We start from the raw sequence: 17,639 nt of genomic DNA, 5'->3' as shown, positions 1-17,639 counted from the left end.
TAATGTTTTTCCAAAAATTTCGGGTAGGTTTATAGCGCATTGAATTTTAGTGGAATGAGGTGGAAGTTTCAAGCGGCTACGCATTTTCTTCTATACAAAGTATGCTAGACAAAATTTTTACAATTGATACATTGCACATATCTGCGGCAAATTTCAAGAATGACCACCAAGTATTTAACCGATATTGGTCTGAAAGTTTTGATCACCCTTGTTGCAGCAGGACCCGCTCTCTGTGGTTTTTCGCTGTTCCCGCATGTGAAAATGAAGCTGAAAAAAAACTATTTTCTGTTGCGAAGGCATTTTGAAGGCTTGGAACCACAAGTGTGCCTCACTCCCGGATGAAACTGGGCCAGAATAAGCAACCTTTGACTTGAACTGCAAAGTAACTTTAAAGGCTTGAGATCACTCTGAGATATGAAGTGACTGCATTAAAGCGTACTTTACCGATTATGAATGACCGTACTTGACCGAATAAATGTCTAAATTTTGACTTTTGTACTTAAATTACCACACCGTGCAACAAAATCTGTTTGAGAAGCAGGCATTTTCTTTTTTAAGAATTAGTTTTACATAATTAAAAAACGAAAAACGTCCATCTCATGGTCCTCCTGGTCCTTATTTGACACGTCGCTTGGTTGACTAGGATTTCAGTGTCCTCACCTCGCTTCAGTTTCTACGCTTTCATTATTGAGAAGCAAAACTATCTACATTGTTTTCCGATTCTTTGGTATGCTTTGAGCACTTTGTCCTCACACGTATTCCTGAGTTTAATCTCGGACTTCAGAAACTTTTAGATTAGCCACAGGGTAGACTTAGGCTGTTTTATAAATCGCAGACAAATAGATTTCCATATTTACTCTTGCACCAGTGAGTGCGCGTCGTGAACTCAGATCTGGATTGTCTTGCACTACTTTTTGCAATGCGTGTTGGTCCCACTTTCATTGGTGTCTATTGATCCCGTCTTTCCATTGTTTTCGTCTTTAATGCATTTGTTCTTTTTATCGAGTCCAGCCTCCTGTTTTGGTATTTTTCGGCGCCGTTACTTGGGCTTTCTCCCGCGCTTGTAGGCACTTAGCGACCTTCGCCATTCTATATCAGAAGTATTGACTTCACCCAAAAAGAAAAATATATCCTGCTGATCCCCCTGCTTGGTGAGGTAGCTAGATGACGGTTGGGATATAGGACTTGAGTTGTGGTCTGTTGAATCCCTTTGGCCTTCCAAATATCAATATATAATGTTCGGTGGATGGTGATCTTACTATTGACGCTACAGGCCTCTCGGTTCATTAGACTTTTGTGAGAGAAGCTAGCCTTTGGATTTCCTGTACCAGTGGAGGCACCATCGTATTCAATTTTTTCTCTTTTCGTCTTGTGTCCATAATTGTCCTATCTGGCTTAGTGTCCTTGGAGGTCGCCTCTAGTATCTTATATACTTCATTCTCAACTGGGCTTTATCAATGGGTCCAGCCAGGTTGAGCCTTGCCACTGAAGTTAGAAGGGGGTTTGGACAGGAATTTCCGGTTAGATAGATGTGTGACATAATTTAGATTAAAAAGAAAATATTTTTTTTTAATATTTATTCTTCAATAGTATATTGAATAAATGGAAAACTTTCCGAGCATGAGAAGTATGTTTCACGATTTAGTAATCTCAGTATATGCTTGCAATCAAAAATTTCGACAGAATGGGCTATTTGCTAAGGCTGGATAAGACCAAGTTAAACCTTTCGTCCGAGGTCGAGGAAAGAGCAAAGGCAGGTCTAGTACCATACAATACCTACAAAGGACATTCGGTAAAAACTGGGGACCATCGCCACACATCACTCACGGTATGTAAGCCACAGTCAACCGACTCATAGCTTAAGGAGCTTTAGTCTGGTGGTAATCCAGAATAAAAGCAGCAGTATGAAAACAATCGAAAGGGTGCAGAGTCTGTTGTTGTTGTTGTAGCGGCTAACACAACCCCGCCTGATCTGCTTGTGCCTCAATCGTTGTCGTCAAGCTCAACTAACGAGATACCCAGGAAGTGTGCAGCTTCGATGTGGTTTGTCCATAGGGACAGAGGCGTTAGTTGAGTGGGGTTTAGTGGGCATGCGAATAGATGTCTTGAGCCGTAGAGTATCTATCCGCTTGCCGGGTACTCTTTGGGCACATCTCCATCAAACCTGCATAGGTACAAGTTTAACCTGCTGCGCTAGCCAAAGCAAAATTGGGATATTGTGGTCTCCCGGGGTAGACGAAGCTCTGTCTCATCCACTTCGGGTGGTTGTGTGCCCAAAACGACACTCACGGGTCGGGAATCGATGTAGGTTGAGACCGACTCCCTGAGAATGCCATTTATGGACTGTCAGTATGCTGTCGTGTTCAGAGGTTGCTTATGGTAATTCTATGGGCAGATAATCTGATGCTAAGGTCAAGTGTGTTACCCTACGATTATTCGGCAAGCTCAAATGCCAAAGATCGTGGTGCGCGGTAAAGTCACCAACTGCCATACGGTTTTCACGGTGGCCATTGTATCCGGCGCGATTGCACAGTGTTGAGGTGGAGTCATGGTGTAGTCGCCTCTGGCACACGCAGCAGATGTATGTTTCTGGCACAGGGTTTGACTCGATGCCAGCCCTGAGCAGAGGTGGGCGAAGCAGATGTAGTCCCATGGATGAACAACGCTTTATAGATTTCGCCAACCTAAACGGGTTAAGATCGCAGAAACAACAGCCCTTGGTCGGGTATAACTCGAATCATTCCGGTACGTAGAACCGGCTGTCGTGGGAATAAGGTGCAAAGTCTCGCATGCCTCGGTGTATCAGGCGCTGTTATCAGTGCACCTCAAGAAGTGCCGAATTTGATCCTACACTTAACATGCCACCCATGATCATTTTATGTCATTCTGGGGCATCCACTTTAGGGCTCTTATATAATTTCCAACTAAAAAAATTGATATTATTCAAAGGACCTGTATCTTTTAGGCGGAGATCTTGCCATAGAAAAGGTTGCTTGTCTGGAATAAAATACTTAGAAAGCCTCTATCAGGCGTAGCTACTACCTTCGTCGACAGCCACGTGGCATTTGAAGCGTTATAGCTCAGTAATGCATAATTTTTACTGCACTGCATAGAATGTCATTTTTACGTAGAAATATTATTTTTTTTTTTTGAAGATGATCGCCACTGCACTTAGGACGCATTACTGTTATTTATTACGAAAGATTCTTGCAATTAAAGCCAAGAGCATCATAAAAAGTAAAAGAAAAAATAGACAACAGACTTGATAACGTTACACTGAACCAAGATAAAAAACTTTATCAATAATAATATTTATATACAAACATACAGTAGTTTTCCTTAGATATCTCAAAAAAAAAAGAACGAGTTATCACTCGCTTCGATTTTGTTCGCAACAATAACATGAAAAATTTTAGGAAATACTCACCCAAAGTTAGTATAAAATAGCGGCTATTAAAAGCTTCTTCGTCATATCATGCTTTTGTTATATGTGCATATACATTTGTATTAATCTACATACATATGTGTGTATGTATATGCATGTAGGTATGTACGTAATAGTTTTCAATATTTGTAAATGTATATATTTGCACATTAAAAGCATGTACTACATATGTGTAACTTTCACTATTTTTCCTTGTAAATAATGCTAGGTGGCACCTAGTTTCGATTCCTTGCCCGCGTAACAACTAAAAATTATTTTAAAAAAATAAGAACACTTTCTAGCAGCGCTCGGCAAACAATAGCAAACCCCCAAATGTACTCCTGCCCAGTGTTGCCAACTCGTGGGATTTCGCCCATAAAAGGGCGCGTGGGATTTTGCGTCTCATTATGGGATTTTTAGCTAAATACAATTTTATGGTTCTATTGTTTTTTTTTTATTTTTTATTTGCTGTTAATTCCAACGTGACGGGTGGGACATTTAAACTTTTTTTCCTCAAACTTTAAGTAATTTCTAACATCTGAATTCAAATATCAGTTTAACACGAAACTAATAAAGTAGAAAACTTAGTTATGTGATTTACACAGTAAATTTTCATTTTCCCCAAGAGTGACGGCTGAGTCAACCCACCTCTCTGAGTGGATGGATTCGTTTCCTATTTTAGACAAACTTTATATCAAAGTATTTCTTGCATAGCGGCTTTCTCGAATGTAGTCATTACACTAAATTTTCTGGGGCTATAAAACTGCATACCCAAAAATATTTTAAAGATTTACATACACCCAAATTCATAAAAGATAAAGAACATTTTAACTGCTTTATAAATCGAAAATTTGTATGAAAATTCGCTGTAAAGCTCTTTAAACCTATTTTATTTTTTATGAATAAGGCCATTGAGTAAAAAATACTAAAATTTTTACGAGAATTTGTTGAGTTTCCTAAATTTTGTATAAAGTGTGAATCTGTGATATGATTTCGGTTAAGCCTCGGACGGTATTTTTATAGAAAAATACCAAAACGATACACGATAAACCTTACGAATATTTAAAAAAATCAACACCTGGTCATTTGTTTGAGTCACTGTATCTACTCTTTATATATATTGTTCTTAAAAACTTTTAATATTTAATATTCATAAATGGGGTTTTCGAATTTTAAAATGGGATAAACAGGGCGTTTTTCAAAGGAGAATGGGATTTTCGTACCTTTGGAGTTGGCAACACTGCTCCTGCCATGAAAAAACTTCTGATGGAAAAGCAATCCGCCGTACAGTGGTCGAAAAATCGAAAAAAAGCTGGCCAAAATGGGAGGGTGTCGTTGAAGTTGTCCAACTGTTATCTTACATACAGATGGTTTAAACGTAACCGAGACGTAAAGCAAGCCGAAGACGACCGATAGAGTAACAAAATTGCAAACAGAGGCGATGTCGTCTCAGAAGAATTGTTCGTGCGGCCTATCGTTCGAAATGTAAATACTAAATGCCCCGTTATTGAGCCGAATTCTACAGCTTGCTAAAATTTGTTTAATGTTAACATTCTGTTAAGGAAAATTTCCTCAGATTTTGTAAGTCTCGGGTTTTGCCAGGGGTGTCGGAAAATGATTTATTTACCGTCCCACCCGCAAAATTTTAAAGACCTTCCCTATACTGCCCATCCCGGCCGTTTTAAAATAAGTACCGTTGGTCCTGCGAAGGTCGACCCCATTAGAAAAAAAAAACACTTTTTTGATGTTAGTCGGAAACTGGACTTGCAGAATGGCAATGACGCATCTAGCCACTACACCACACTAGTACTCTAGTACATACCGTTATGCATAATGTGCATCCCTAATTAAATATAAAAAAAATACATACAGTGGTCAAAAAATTATAGCCGGACCAGTTTTTTCCAAGTTTTAACGTATTATTTTTTTTGTTATTTAATTTTGTTTATTTTTCTATAAAAATATAGTTCATTCTTTAACAAACCCCGTGTAAATACAAGTTTCCAACTTTGCCAATATTAAAAAAAAAATCAACAAACTTTCGTACAAAATTTCGAGCTTTTTTAAAAATTAAAAAAAAAATAAATAATCAGCCTTATCATGAGTTTCATTTTCCCCGAACCGGTTCACTTTTCGATCTTGGTTTCCATGGTTATACTATGGACGGATGACAAATTTTCGGGTGAATTTTTTTCAGGCGAAACTCAGGATAAGGCAGAATAATTTTTAGCCATTTGAAACTTGTACTTTATTCTACTAGAATTCAATGGGCTACAAAACTGCATACTCAGAATCGAACTAAAAACTCGAATTTTTTACGCTTTGTTGATTTTTTTCTTAATTGCTTAAATTTTTACACTGTCACTCATTTGGTACATTTGTAAAGATTTGTTCATTTTTAAATTGGGCTATTGGTACAAAATAAAAATAAAAAAAAATTGGGAAAAATATTTGGGTATTCACACCAAAAATATTCAATTGTGTGACACTGCCTTTAAACTTGTATATATCCGGATGTTGTTAAAGAATGAACTATAAAAAACTAACCAAAATTATATAAGAACAAAAATAATATTTCAAAACTTGCCAAAATTTGGTGCAGCCAAAATTTTTTTGGACTACTGTACATAAGTTGACTATGATTACTCGGCCGTGCTATCATAGTAGCACAATGCCACTAATATTTTACTTACAAACAAAATAGGGCAGGAATTTCAAAATATCAACCCTGTATGTGTGAAATATTTTACTTTTATCAGTATTTTTCTTTTAATCAATCTATGTTGAAATAAAAGTCGAAACGGCCTCAAGCTCAATAAAAATTGTTGAATATAATTGTTATAAGGCCATAAAATAACTTCAGGACGAACACACCTATAAATTAAACATGCTAAAAATAGAATTATTAACAAAAAACAAACAAAACCAACAACCACATGATCAAGTTAAAATAGCACTGGAATAGCTGCGCTTGATTGTAGTAAATAGGCTTCTCAAAGGAAAAAGTGGAAAAGAGTAACAATAATTTACAAGGCGAACTAGCACGGTGCGTAGGCAACTAGTTGAGTAAGCTGGGTACTTGGATCGAATCCCACTGAAAGAAGTCTGATGAGGAAATGTGGTGATTTCCGAAATAGCAATCACTTCCACCATTTTTTTTTAAATTATTGTTGCTTTTCCACAATAATTTTTCATTAAAAACGGCCTCAAGCTCCATGAAAATTATTGAATATAATTGTTATAAGGCCATAAAATAACAAAACACAAAAGTAAAAATTGAAGAATATTTGGTCATAACCACCATTTTTTAACTATAAAAAGTTAAACCAAACCAGCAGTTATTGTTATTTACAAAGAAAATATTACATACAACATTTTTTAAAGGTTTCAACACATAACGGTTAAAACGTCTTAAACGGCTTGCTCAGCAGATATGGTTATTGAAAATACCAAACGGAATGGCTTTATTCCGGCTAATTTATCACAAATTTCGCGGAAAACATGGGCTCTCCGACCACTGTGTACCGGGCCGTATGACGAACGCTAGAATGAGCATATTTTGCCTTACACTTTAAAACAACTGTTATGGCTTAAAACTATTCTGGCATATTTAGTGACTGCGTCGAAGACCACTCTATCGGATTTGAATGCCTACATTTGAAAAATCTTACGGTCGTTTTTAGAATTTTATGAAAATTATGAATGTATTTTAAAATAAATAATAAAACACATGTGCTTTTAATTTTTTCGTGAGATTTGAGTCAAAACGCATTCAGAAACGAAATACGTATAATAGTGTATTATATATATGTATGTACATTAGAGTGGTTCAATTTATGTATGTGGAAAAAAAAAATGTCAACCTAGTTTTTTCCTTTTAATATAGGTAATATCTATACCAACTTTCAGTTTTCTACTGCAACCAGTACAGGGTGATCAATGAGCTTGAAATGCGCTACTAAATCGCTGTGACACTGGCAAAAATATTGGTGATTTTTATAAAAAGCTACTGTTGCCATGACAACTGAAGCTTGTTCTTAGGTTACTTAACCAATTTTTTTATCAATATAATATATATATGCATATATATATTATGTACACAATACTTCTAGAGTAAAATATGAGCACCATGAGCATCCTCTAAATATATACTTAGAAACGTAAAGTTTGAAACCAGCATCTCTTTCGGCAAGAGAAAAAATTTTGGAAGGTGCCGCAAACCCTATCTAGGAAAAAATTTGTTTGGACCACTCTAATGTACATGCATATGTATGTTCGTTAAAAAAAAAAAAAACTTTATGTTTATATGTATGTATTTTTACATAGCCTTTGTTGTTATCAAAATTCTAGGCAATATCTTTTCACTTGCATGTACATATGGTTGTACATATGTATGCACATTAGGGTGGTCCAAAAATGCATGTGAAAAAGTAAAGTGGGAATTTTCATGATCTCACCCCTTAGGATTGTTCTATACCGAAAAAAATAACCCACATTTTTTTTTTTTTTTTGAAATCAAAATACATATATTTAGAGGAAAGAAACACTTTTCGAAGAAATGGTATAGAATTCTTGAAAATCAATATTTTTCGATCGGCAAAACTCTGTTCCTCTTCAGAAGGTTCCCAATAATATTACCCAATTATTAGTTTAACCATTTTTTATAGTATTTATATTTTATAGGTCCGCCAAAACCTCCAGAAAATGTCAGAAAATGCAATGGGGAAAAAAATAATAAATCTTTGGTATTAAAAAATGGTTAAATAAACAATTGGGTATTGTTTTTGGGAGTCCCCTGAAGAGAACCACAGTTTTCTGATCGAAAAGTATTGATTTTCAAGAATTTCATACAATTTCTATGAAAAGTTGTTTTTTCCCCATATAAAATACATGGAAAACTTTGAGCGCTTTGAGCGCTTTGAGCGACCTCTAAACATTTTTTGATTTCAAAATTAAAAAATAGGGGTATACTTTTTTCGATATAGAATAATCCGAGGGTGGTGAGAGCATTAAAAGTCCGTGTTTACTTGTTTTGGACCACCCTAATAAACATATGTATTTATGCGTGTACGCTTGTTCAGGTGCGCTTACATCTCACTATATGGCCACTTGTTTTAACTTTTAACCATTATCACTATATAAACTATAAGCTGGATAATATTTAATGCTCCGCGTGGACAAAACCGAAATATTTTACGTGACACTTTTCCACTTGAGGGGAGTACTAACCTCATGTAAACAAAAGTAGCACTTAAGTATTTTCATTTTCGTTTACAACTTGATACTTCTCATTGTTATCCAGCATTCTTAACGAATCCATACTTAATAAAATACTCACTTCACTTTCAATATATGTATGTGCATATGTACAAATATATAGTACATATACAATTCTAGTAAATATGTTTTGCACACTAGCTACATACTTCCACAAAATTTAAATATTTAGTTTGCTATTAACACCATCCAGCCTTATGGCTTATTTCAAACACTTAGTACGCCAAAAAAAATATTTGCTTATTTTTAATTTTTTTCTTTTTAACTATTTTTGTGCATTTATTGGATATTACGAGTTTCGTATAGTTTTAAAGTTCGTTTTCAAATTTGTTTTCCGTTTCCGCGTATTGCTTTTATTGAATTTAGGTACGTTTCGCACGTTTGAACGTCTTCGAACTTCTGTCGCATTGAGACCTTTATTAGTTCGTAGAAAGCCGCCAAATTGATTGACAACAATGAAAGCTTCTAAAAGCTGTTATGTTTACATGCATAAATACTCATACAAGTGTACATAGATATGATGATATCAGGTGCTTATTAGGGATGCCAAAATATGAGGAAAATTGTGATACCGGGATTTCGGGATATTTTTCCAATAATTCCGGGATCCGGGGATCCATGCCGGAATTCGCATTGAGTCATAACTTTTATGAATATGAGTAAAAGTCCAATATCTGAGAGCATTTAAACATACCATGAAATAAAACGATTTAAAATTTACGATAAACTTATTGTAAAACTCACATGTTTATTAAATCCGTCAAATCTAAAAGTAATACATTTTTTAAATTGTATTTAAAAAACCATGTGATTGAGGGAACGCATACATCACAAATAAAAATGTAAATACCAGGTAATTTTGACAGTAATGTTTAATAAAAAAATAAACAAAAATATACAAAAAAGAATTCTCTAAACATGTTTATTCTAATCTATCTATTCGAATTTTTCGCCATTTCTTCGCAATTAACTCGAAAATTTGAGGGTGATCGAATTTGGTTGAAAAACGCCCTATTTCAGAATACGATTGAAAAATGCCCTATCTCACTTAAAAATGTATTGAAAATGTGTGTGATATAGGGCGCTTTTGAATCGGCAGCTGAGAGAGGGCGTAAAACGAATTCTGAAATTGGGCGTTCCTCAACCAAATTCTGAAATAGGACGTTTTTGAGATAGGGCGTTTTCGATCTGGCTGCCGAGATAGGTCGATATTCCACTAAGTAGTTGATTTGAAGTTAATAACCTCTATCTCCTCCACTACAAAATATTTGAACTTATTTTACCAGCACGTCGTATAAATTATAACTTTTTCGATTTTAGTAGATTGATTTAAGAAAGTATGTGACTTTTTTTTTAACACTCTCTGTTTCGTTTCTATTAGCGACGCTATGAGTACATTCATTTAAATCTCCTTTTTAAATAAGACTCAGTCTGCAATTTAAAAGTACAGCTTTTTGTTAATTGCAGCCAAGACGGCATTTTACAAAAATCATACTTCAAAATTCATAAACAAGTTCTTACTATCAATTCGACATTTGAAATTTTTCGGGATCTCGGGATTAATGCAAACAAATCCCAGATTTTCGGGACCTCAAAAACACCGGGATCCCCGAATCCCGGTATTGGCATCCCTATTTCGTATGTATGCAGTGTGTGGCCCATTGAAGCTTTCTTCTCCCACTAGCACCGTTGAATTTTTTTACGTGTAAAAGAAATTAGGGAGGCATAGGGCTTCCCAATAGGTATGCAATGTATTTAATAATAATAATAGATTGGCGCTTACACATATGTTAGTGTTTGGCCGAGCTTCTCCTCCGATTTGTGGCGTGCGCCTTGAAGTTGTCACACAAAGCGGAGGGACCTACAGTTTTACGCCGACTCCGAACGGCGATTGTATTTTTATGAGAAGCTGTTTTTCATGGCAGAAATACACTCGGAAGTTTGCCATTGCCTGCCGAGGGACGACCGCTGTTAAGAAAAAACCTTTTTTCTATATTTTTTTTGCGATGTTGCTTTGACCAGGGCTTGAACCCAGGCGTTGCGGAGTATTTAGCAACTCAAAATATCATGTTTGACATATGGGCGTTTCCATGATGTCGGAGGTGACATTCGTACGACTTTAGAGTTAAATAAATCATACGAAAACGAAAGTCACTTATAAAAAAATATTCCAATGTCTATCTTTTGTACCGTCCTTGGGTTGATAAAAAAAATTAGGAGCGCCTGGAACACTGATGTCGGGAAATTCGACGAAATGGAAGTCATAACTAATGTGCTCTAAAGGCTCTGGAGGTGTCAAGCAATTGTACTAAAGGGCTCTGGAGGTGTCAAGCAATTGTTTGGCTCCCCAAGGCTTGGAGGTAGTCAGTGTTGCGTTCATCCCGAAGGCCGAAAAAGGCTCTCATGTTTCCCCTAGGGATTTTAAACCTATCAGTCTGTCTTCGCTTTTTCTAAGAACTCTACAGAGACTGATAGGCCTGTACATAAGAAATGCAATTCTTCGTGACTGTTTTTCTGTGGTTTCTCCTGTCGGAAACTTTCCACCAAAACTATGTTCAGGCTTCCGAACTTCTGCAATGTATTTCAGATGGAAATAGCTGCCATCAAGGAAGCGGAAGACTCACTGCTAAAGGGTGTAATGGTGCGCTCTGCTGCAGCAAATGTTTTTATAGGATACTTTAAAATACTTTTTGTAGCGCAGGACACGAGTGACCCATCGTTACCCCTTCAAGGTGCCGAAAAACACGTTGCCTCTAAAGAGCTAGTGATGGAGGTTCTGACAGGCCATTGTGCGATTGGTATTCACGCGGTAAGACTAGGAATTTCAACTAATCCCTTTTGTATCAGCCTTCAGGAGGAAGATGAGGTGGAGGTCATCTCCACACTTTCTTTTAGACTAACCAATCTTCGCGGCGCTAAGATGGAAGCATTTTGGATCGCACTTCTTAAATTGAAACTGAGCTCTACGGGATCGAAACTAGTCGCATACGAAATTTGGTAATCGGCCCGCGGCGTTTCGCCGACTAACTTAAGGGTCTGCGTTCAGTTCCTTCGTGGTATTACAATAGACAATCTCTTAATTATCCAAGTGTGTCCCTTGTCTGTGGCAACCACTTTAACATAACCAAACCTAACCTGTACTGCTTTGAGCTATGAAATAGTTGGTCACATTAGTTATACACTTTCGGCATACATTTCTACTCAACTGGGCGTGCTTCTTTATTCATTCCGGAAACGTTTCGAATGAATAAAGAAACACACAGATCTTTCAACTACTGCATAGTTAAATCAATTGACCTGCGATGAGTTTTATTATTAGCGGTAGGTTTTTAAATGCTTATAGGGTTTTCCTTATATTGCTGCATAGAGTATTGAATGCCTCATAAACTTGGTGTAGTGCCTGCTCTTTATGTTAGTAATACCGTTAATGCGGGCACTTTGATAAATTGGTGACTTTTTGAACAAAAAATATCGGCATAGTCTCTTTTTTGTCGGCGAGAAAGGCGGCGGTTGCCTTATACTACTGCAGGGGATCTATTGGTAAGAGATGGGGGTTGGACAACTTCTTCACTTGCGCGTAAGGTCATGCCGAACATCACTCTTGATTTTGCAGGCAGAACTGTCGCAGCACATACTACCTTTAAACACAGAAAACGGCATGGTTAACTGGCTCGGAAACTGGACACTCTGAAGAGTGAAGTGAAGAAAAGTAGCGGTTAACATTTTAACGGTTGGATATAAACTTGGAGGCAGAGTTTGTGGATGTGTCTTTTGACGGGAGCTCTCACAAAAAACTATGCTAATGATTCCGCTGCTGCAGGGTTTTTCAGGCAGAAATAGCTGCGATTGAAGAAGCGTGCTGATAAGTATGACGTCAGTTAGTGAGATGAGCTTATACTGTGATAGCTAGGTGACTCTCAGAGCCCTGAACGCTATGGGGGTAAACTCGAAACTGGTCAGAGAATGTCTGACCTCCCTCTAAACTGCGTCAGAGTATTTTCAAATCAGGCTGACTTAGGTTCCGGGGCACAGCGGCATTGCGTGAAATTGCGTGACCGATGACTAGGCCAGATAACTGAGATTAATGTGCTCTTACTCCATATGAACCAACTACGTTAGGATCGGCGAATAAAACATATGGAGCGTATTGCGTTCACCGCCAGCGAACTGATTGGCGCTTTTAAGTATGGCTTTAGACCTGGTATATCCATAATAAGCCAGGTATACACCGCACCCCAATTCTCAGATAAGAATAGCTAGAGGAGGATCCACACGTCAGCATGAAAAGACATGTCTGTACCCAGCCATGCTAGAATTTAGTATCCCTTCGAAACGAATGCGGGTGTGTACAAAGGCGTTGGGCAGTACCGGTCGCTCAGCTAAAATTGGGAAGGAAGGGTGTTTGATACTAGACGTGATTTCAAGAAAAGCAACGGTCTATCGTGTAAACATTTTAATATGATGTTGGAGAAGATTCAACCACCGCAACGTTTGTTCTGCCTTCTCCAAGTGGGATATGAAAGCAAAACAAATAGGTCTGAAGGTACACTTTATTTCTTAAGTATTACAAATTAAAGTGTCCCTTTTGCGCAACCTTACTTGTAATTAGCATTCAGTCGTTGTTACGAATATTGGACAGTTTCAAAAATTAAAAATATGTACTGATTTACATTTTGGAATTCAGAGATTCCGCAGAAGATTTATGGGTCGTTACGCATCGGCGACGTTGAATACAACCAACAACGGAACGATATATGGTGTTTCTGAACCGAATTCTGAAAAAGGGCGTTCTTGAAATGTTTTCTGAGATTTGGCGTTTTCGAACTGACTGCCGAGATAGGTCGATCTTATGCTCATCTGTCGATATACACTTAAAGAAGAACTTGATTCGAAGAAAATTATCTGGCACTCTATAAATTTCCATAAAATTTCCAACATCACCCCTATGGGAGTACCCTGTGCTTTTTACTCACCAATAATTGTTTGAAATTGTTCGCCTTTAAAACGCATTTGACCTTTGTACATATGTATATTGATCTTCACAAATTTGTTGAACAATAAATAAAATAACTGAAATAAAATTGTCTCAAATTTACACATTAATATGTACATATGTGCATACATACATACATTAGACCATGCATTAGACTATGTCAAATAAATCGAATATTTTTTTCGTATTTCGCGCCCACATGAAAATTTCGTTGTCGGCCACAATTGTGGTAAGTTTTCAGCCCACTAACTTCACATTTCAGTTAGGGCTAAGAAAAATACGAATTGGTTAAGGAATGGCTTCATACTTTCACACAGTATCACCCTAAACCTTATAGAGAACATTAAGAAGGCTTATTTCGCGATATGTACACTGGGATTCCGATCCCCGGGCATGTATTAATCAAACCAACTTCTGCTTAGCGGCTGGTTCAGGCGCCCGACCGGCTGCTCGCCGTCCGATTTTGACGAGTTAGCCTTATCTCCTGGGGCGTTGTTTATTTCGATAATCCTCATTCATCCTCCGATGTGAGCTTCGTCCCTATACATTGATCTGGGTTCTTCTTCATCTTCTTCAAGCCTACGCCAAACGTCTTTTACCAGATCTCCATCTTCAGCCCCGACCTAAACACCATTTGATTGCTGGCTGATTTATTTATAGAATCTTTGAGCCGTATTTCTGCATACCACCATCTCAAGGTTCCTCTCACACCTTTCTGCATCTCGCTTCTTCCTTCCCCTAGACGCCCTTCTCCTAACATTTCTCGCAGTATCGCTAAGCTTCAGCTCGCAGGGATGGGTGGCCTTGTATGCTTTGTACACGTCACTCTCCGTCATACCAGTTTTTCCCGTCTGGGTTTTAATAGCCAAGCACTGTTTCCGCAGCAGTGAGAAGAGATTAGGGGAGGGATTCCCATTGTTCATTTATATCCAGTCGATGAGGACTTTAGTTTTTGGGATCTGAGTCGGTGCCTCGTACTGCCAAAAACTATGTTCCGTGCTCAGGCACAGTCGATCAGCCGCTCTCTCTGGAGGTATAATAGTGAGGACAGAAGTTCCCGACAGTGGGACTAAATATGCCTTCTTTTTCCAACATAGCGTTGGGAGCAACCCACCTGCGCCGAGGAAGTCCATCCAACTTCTTTTGAACTCTAAACTTCCCGCTTTTTCCCATAGAGCTTCCGCAAAAGTGGGTATTTAAGTAGCTCTAGTAGCTTTTTTAGCCCCCCTTATTTAGTTTAGATACTAAGCTTCTATGAATGAGTAGTCTTAGATACTTTCTTAAGTTAGAGCTTCACATTCTTATTTTCAAAGCTATTACCACAGTTAAAAAAACATTCTCAAGTACCCGCTTTTATACTCGTATCTAATAAAAAAAATCCAAAATACATTACATTAATAATGTCCTACAATTTTCCAGCCCTCTTGGACTCCATAAGGGCTAAAGAATTGAGCCACTGTGTATACATAAATTGAGCTACATTTCAAATTTGACACATTGGAAGAAATTTGTGAAAATATTTTTTTCGGAAAACTTATTTTTTTAACAATTTTCGTTATAAATAAATTTAGTTAAGCTTTTCCTAGTAAATATGGGAACTGAACTGAATTTTCGACAACTGATTGATCTCGCCATCGGTTCACCGGAATCTGGCCATGTAAATTTTGACGCGCTTCACCTTTTACTTTTTTCCTTCGCCGAAAAGCTAAATATCATCGATGACCCTGTGGATAATACAAAGTATGAAAATGTCTCTTTTGTTATGAGCAGCGGAAAGTTCGGAAGTGAATCATATGATCATTATCAAGGTGCTGCCGTTGCGCTTGGCAAAGGTGCTTTCCTCAAGCATACCAAACATACATTGAAACGACCCGGAAAATATGGTGTGAAGAACGTCAAACGCTCAGGCAAGCGACAAACCGGTGGCGCTGATCCCGAAGAACCGGTCGCTGCCGAGGAAACTGAAATTGAAGAAGTAACAGAAGCTCAATCCAATAACGATGTTCCTGCAGAGATGCTCGAAGAAGTACCCACCAGTGAGCAGGCGCCTGCAGTTGAAGAGCAACCTCCTGCCGCTGAAGAACAATACCCTGAGATTGAAGGCCTCACGCCTGTAAACGAGGAACTACCCGAAATGCAACAATCTAAAAATACAGCCGATTTAGAACTTCAAGCTTCTGAATACAAAGTAGACGAAGCTATCGAAGAAGTGCTTGAGCTTAAAGCATCCGGCGAAGATTTAGAACTTGTTCCCCAGGATGCGCAACAGCATATACCAGACGGCATGTATCGGGGAATAGCAATTATGAAAGATCAGCTTGAATTGACCATGGAACAAGTGCGCCTATTGGTGCTGATTACTTTGAATAAAAAATCTACAGCCTTGCAATTGGACAAACTGCGCTCGCTCATGACAAAGATGGTCGCCATTCAAAAAGAAAATATATACATTGAACAAGCGTTTGGTTTTCGTCTATCTGACATCTATTATGATCCCGAGTTAGAACGGGAAGATGTCGAAGAGGAGGTAGAAGAAGAGAGCGACGTGCAAAGCGATCCATCTTATAAACCACCTTTGACATCGCATACCATGGAACAACCGCAACCGCCACCACCACGGCCTGAAGAGTACGATTTAGACGCGCACCTATGCTACTCGCCCGATAAGCTGCTAGACCAGTTGCTGGATCTCAAATCGGAATTCTGTTTGCTTACAAATAAAGTGAATGAAATTTCTGCCAAAATACTGCAGCAGGATTGCCAGCGCACCACAATGCTCATTGCAGAGCTGCAGGAGCACATGACAGATTTGAAATTCTATGTCAGCAGCGTAAAAGAGGCGACAGATCGATTGGAATCAAAGAATATGAGCAACAGTGATACAATTGAAGAGCTGACCAAATCTTTAGAGGATGTCATGAACGAGAAGATCGACAAAAGTGAAATCGAAATTCTGCTGGCTGACAAGGTTGACTACAATCAATTGCAACGCAAGGCCTCACAAGAACAAATGCAAGAGCTCCAATGTCGTTTGGAGAAGAAATTCACCGAAGTCCATAAACAGCTTAAAACGAACGACAAAAATATGTACCAAGCTATGGATAATATGAGAACCTCACTCGGCCTGGCATCTGTGGACGATGTGCTGAACCGCTTCAAAGAGAAATTAGAAGCAGAAATTCATGGGCTACAGGAAAAACTAAAAAAATACATGGACGCTACGAATGATGAGTGCGCAGCAGCTGGGGCGCGTATAAAAGTGTTGCAGGATCTCGCCTGCATCTCGTGTGATACAACATGTGTGATGCGCACCATGGAGAAATCGAAAGTGGCAAAGCTGCCAAATGCACATGCCACCAATCTATTGAGTCCTCTAATAACCTATGAAATCGGATCAATACGCAAATCGGGTATAATGGGCTATTATCGCAAAGATGAGTTTCCACATGCACCGAATGCTTGGCTTAACCAACAGAAGGTAGCGATGAAAATGTGTGTACCACGACATGCAGGCGGTGCACACACCACCCACACAGCAAGGGAACATTTCGAAAAAGTAATGGTTAATAAAAAATAAGACTTAACTTGTTAGATATCAGAATGTTAACCTATAACGCTTGTCGACTAGTTTTCATATTAATTCATATGTATATTTAAGTACTTTTCAAAAATTTCCTTACTGTTAAAAATTTTGTACTATGATCAGGTGACCTAAATTGAGATACCATCATATAATCATCATTTTCTAGGGGTCCATGTGGCAGTTTTATTATTTTATAGAGAAAGCACTAACCTTTTTATACAAAACATGATATGGCTTCAGAGCTTTTCTAAAAAATAAATATATAAGTCTATTTTCTTAATTGGGAAAATCGTCCCATACTGAAACCATGACCTTCCGGCACACAACTGGAGCATTATCTGACTCGAGAAGATGGAGGAACT

General features: G+C 38.0%; 1 protein-coding gene across 1 annotated transcript; it reads left to right on the top strand.

The window, feature by feature from the left end:
* Positions 1–15,285: 15,285 nt before the first annotated feature.
* On the top strand, positions 15,286–17,271 carry LOC118751104. Its single transcript, XM_036485872.1, has one exon. It carries the CDS (start codon positions 15,286–15,288, stop codon positions 17,269–17,271), a length of 1,986 nt encoding a protein of 661 aa, XP_036341765.1.
* The last annotated feature ends 368 nt before the right edge of the window (positions 17,272–17,639 follow it).

The sequence above is a fragment of the Rhagoletis pomonella genome, unplaced genomic scaffold (genome assembly GCF_013731165.1).
Source record: "Rhagoletis pomonella isolate Grant_MI unplaced genomic scaffold, Rhpom_1.0 Rhpom_scaffold_00538, whole genome shotgun sequence".
Taxonomy (NCBI): Eukaryota; Metazoa; Arthropoda; class Insecta; order Diptera; family Tephritidae; genus Rhagoletis; species Rhagoletis pomonella.
This window is presented reverse-complemented; position numbering and strand designations above follow the sequence as displayed.

Excerpts from the sequence above, each read along its gene's own strand:
- LOC118751104 (XM_036485872.1), top strand. The coding sequence starts at position 15,286 with ATGGGAACTGAACTGAATTTTCGACAACTGATTGATCTCGCCATCGGT.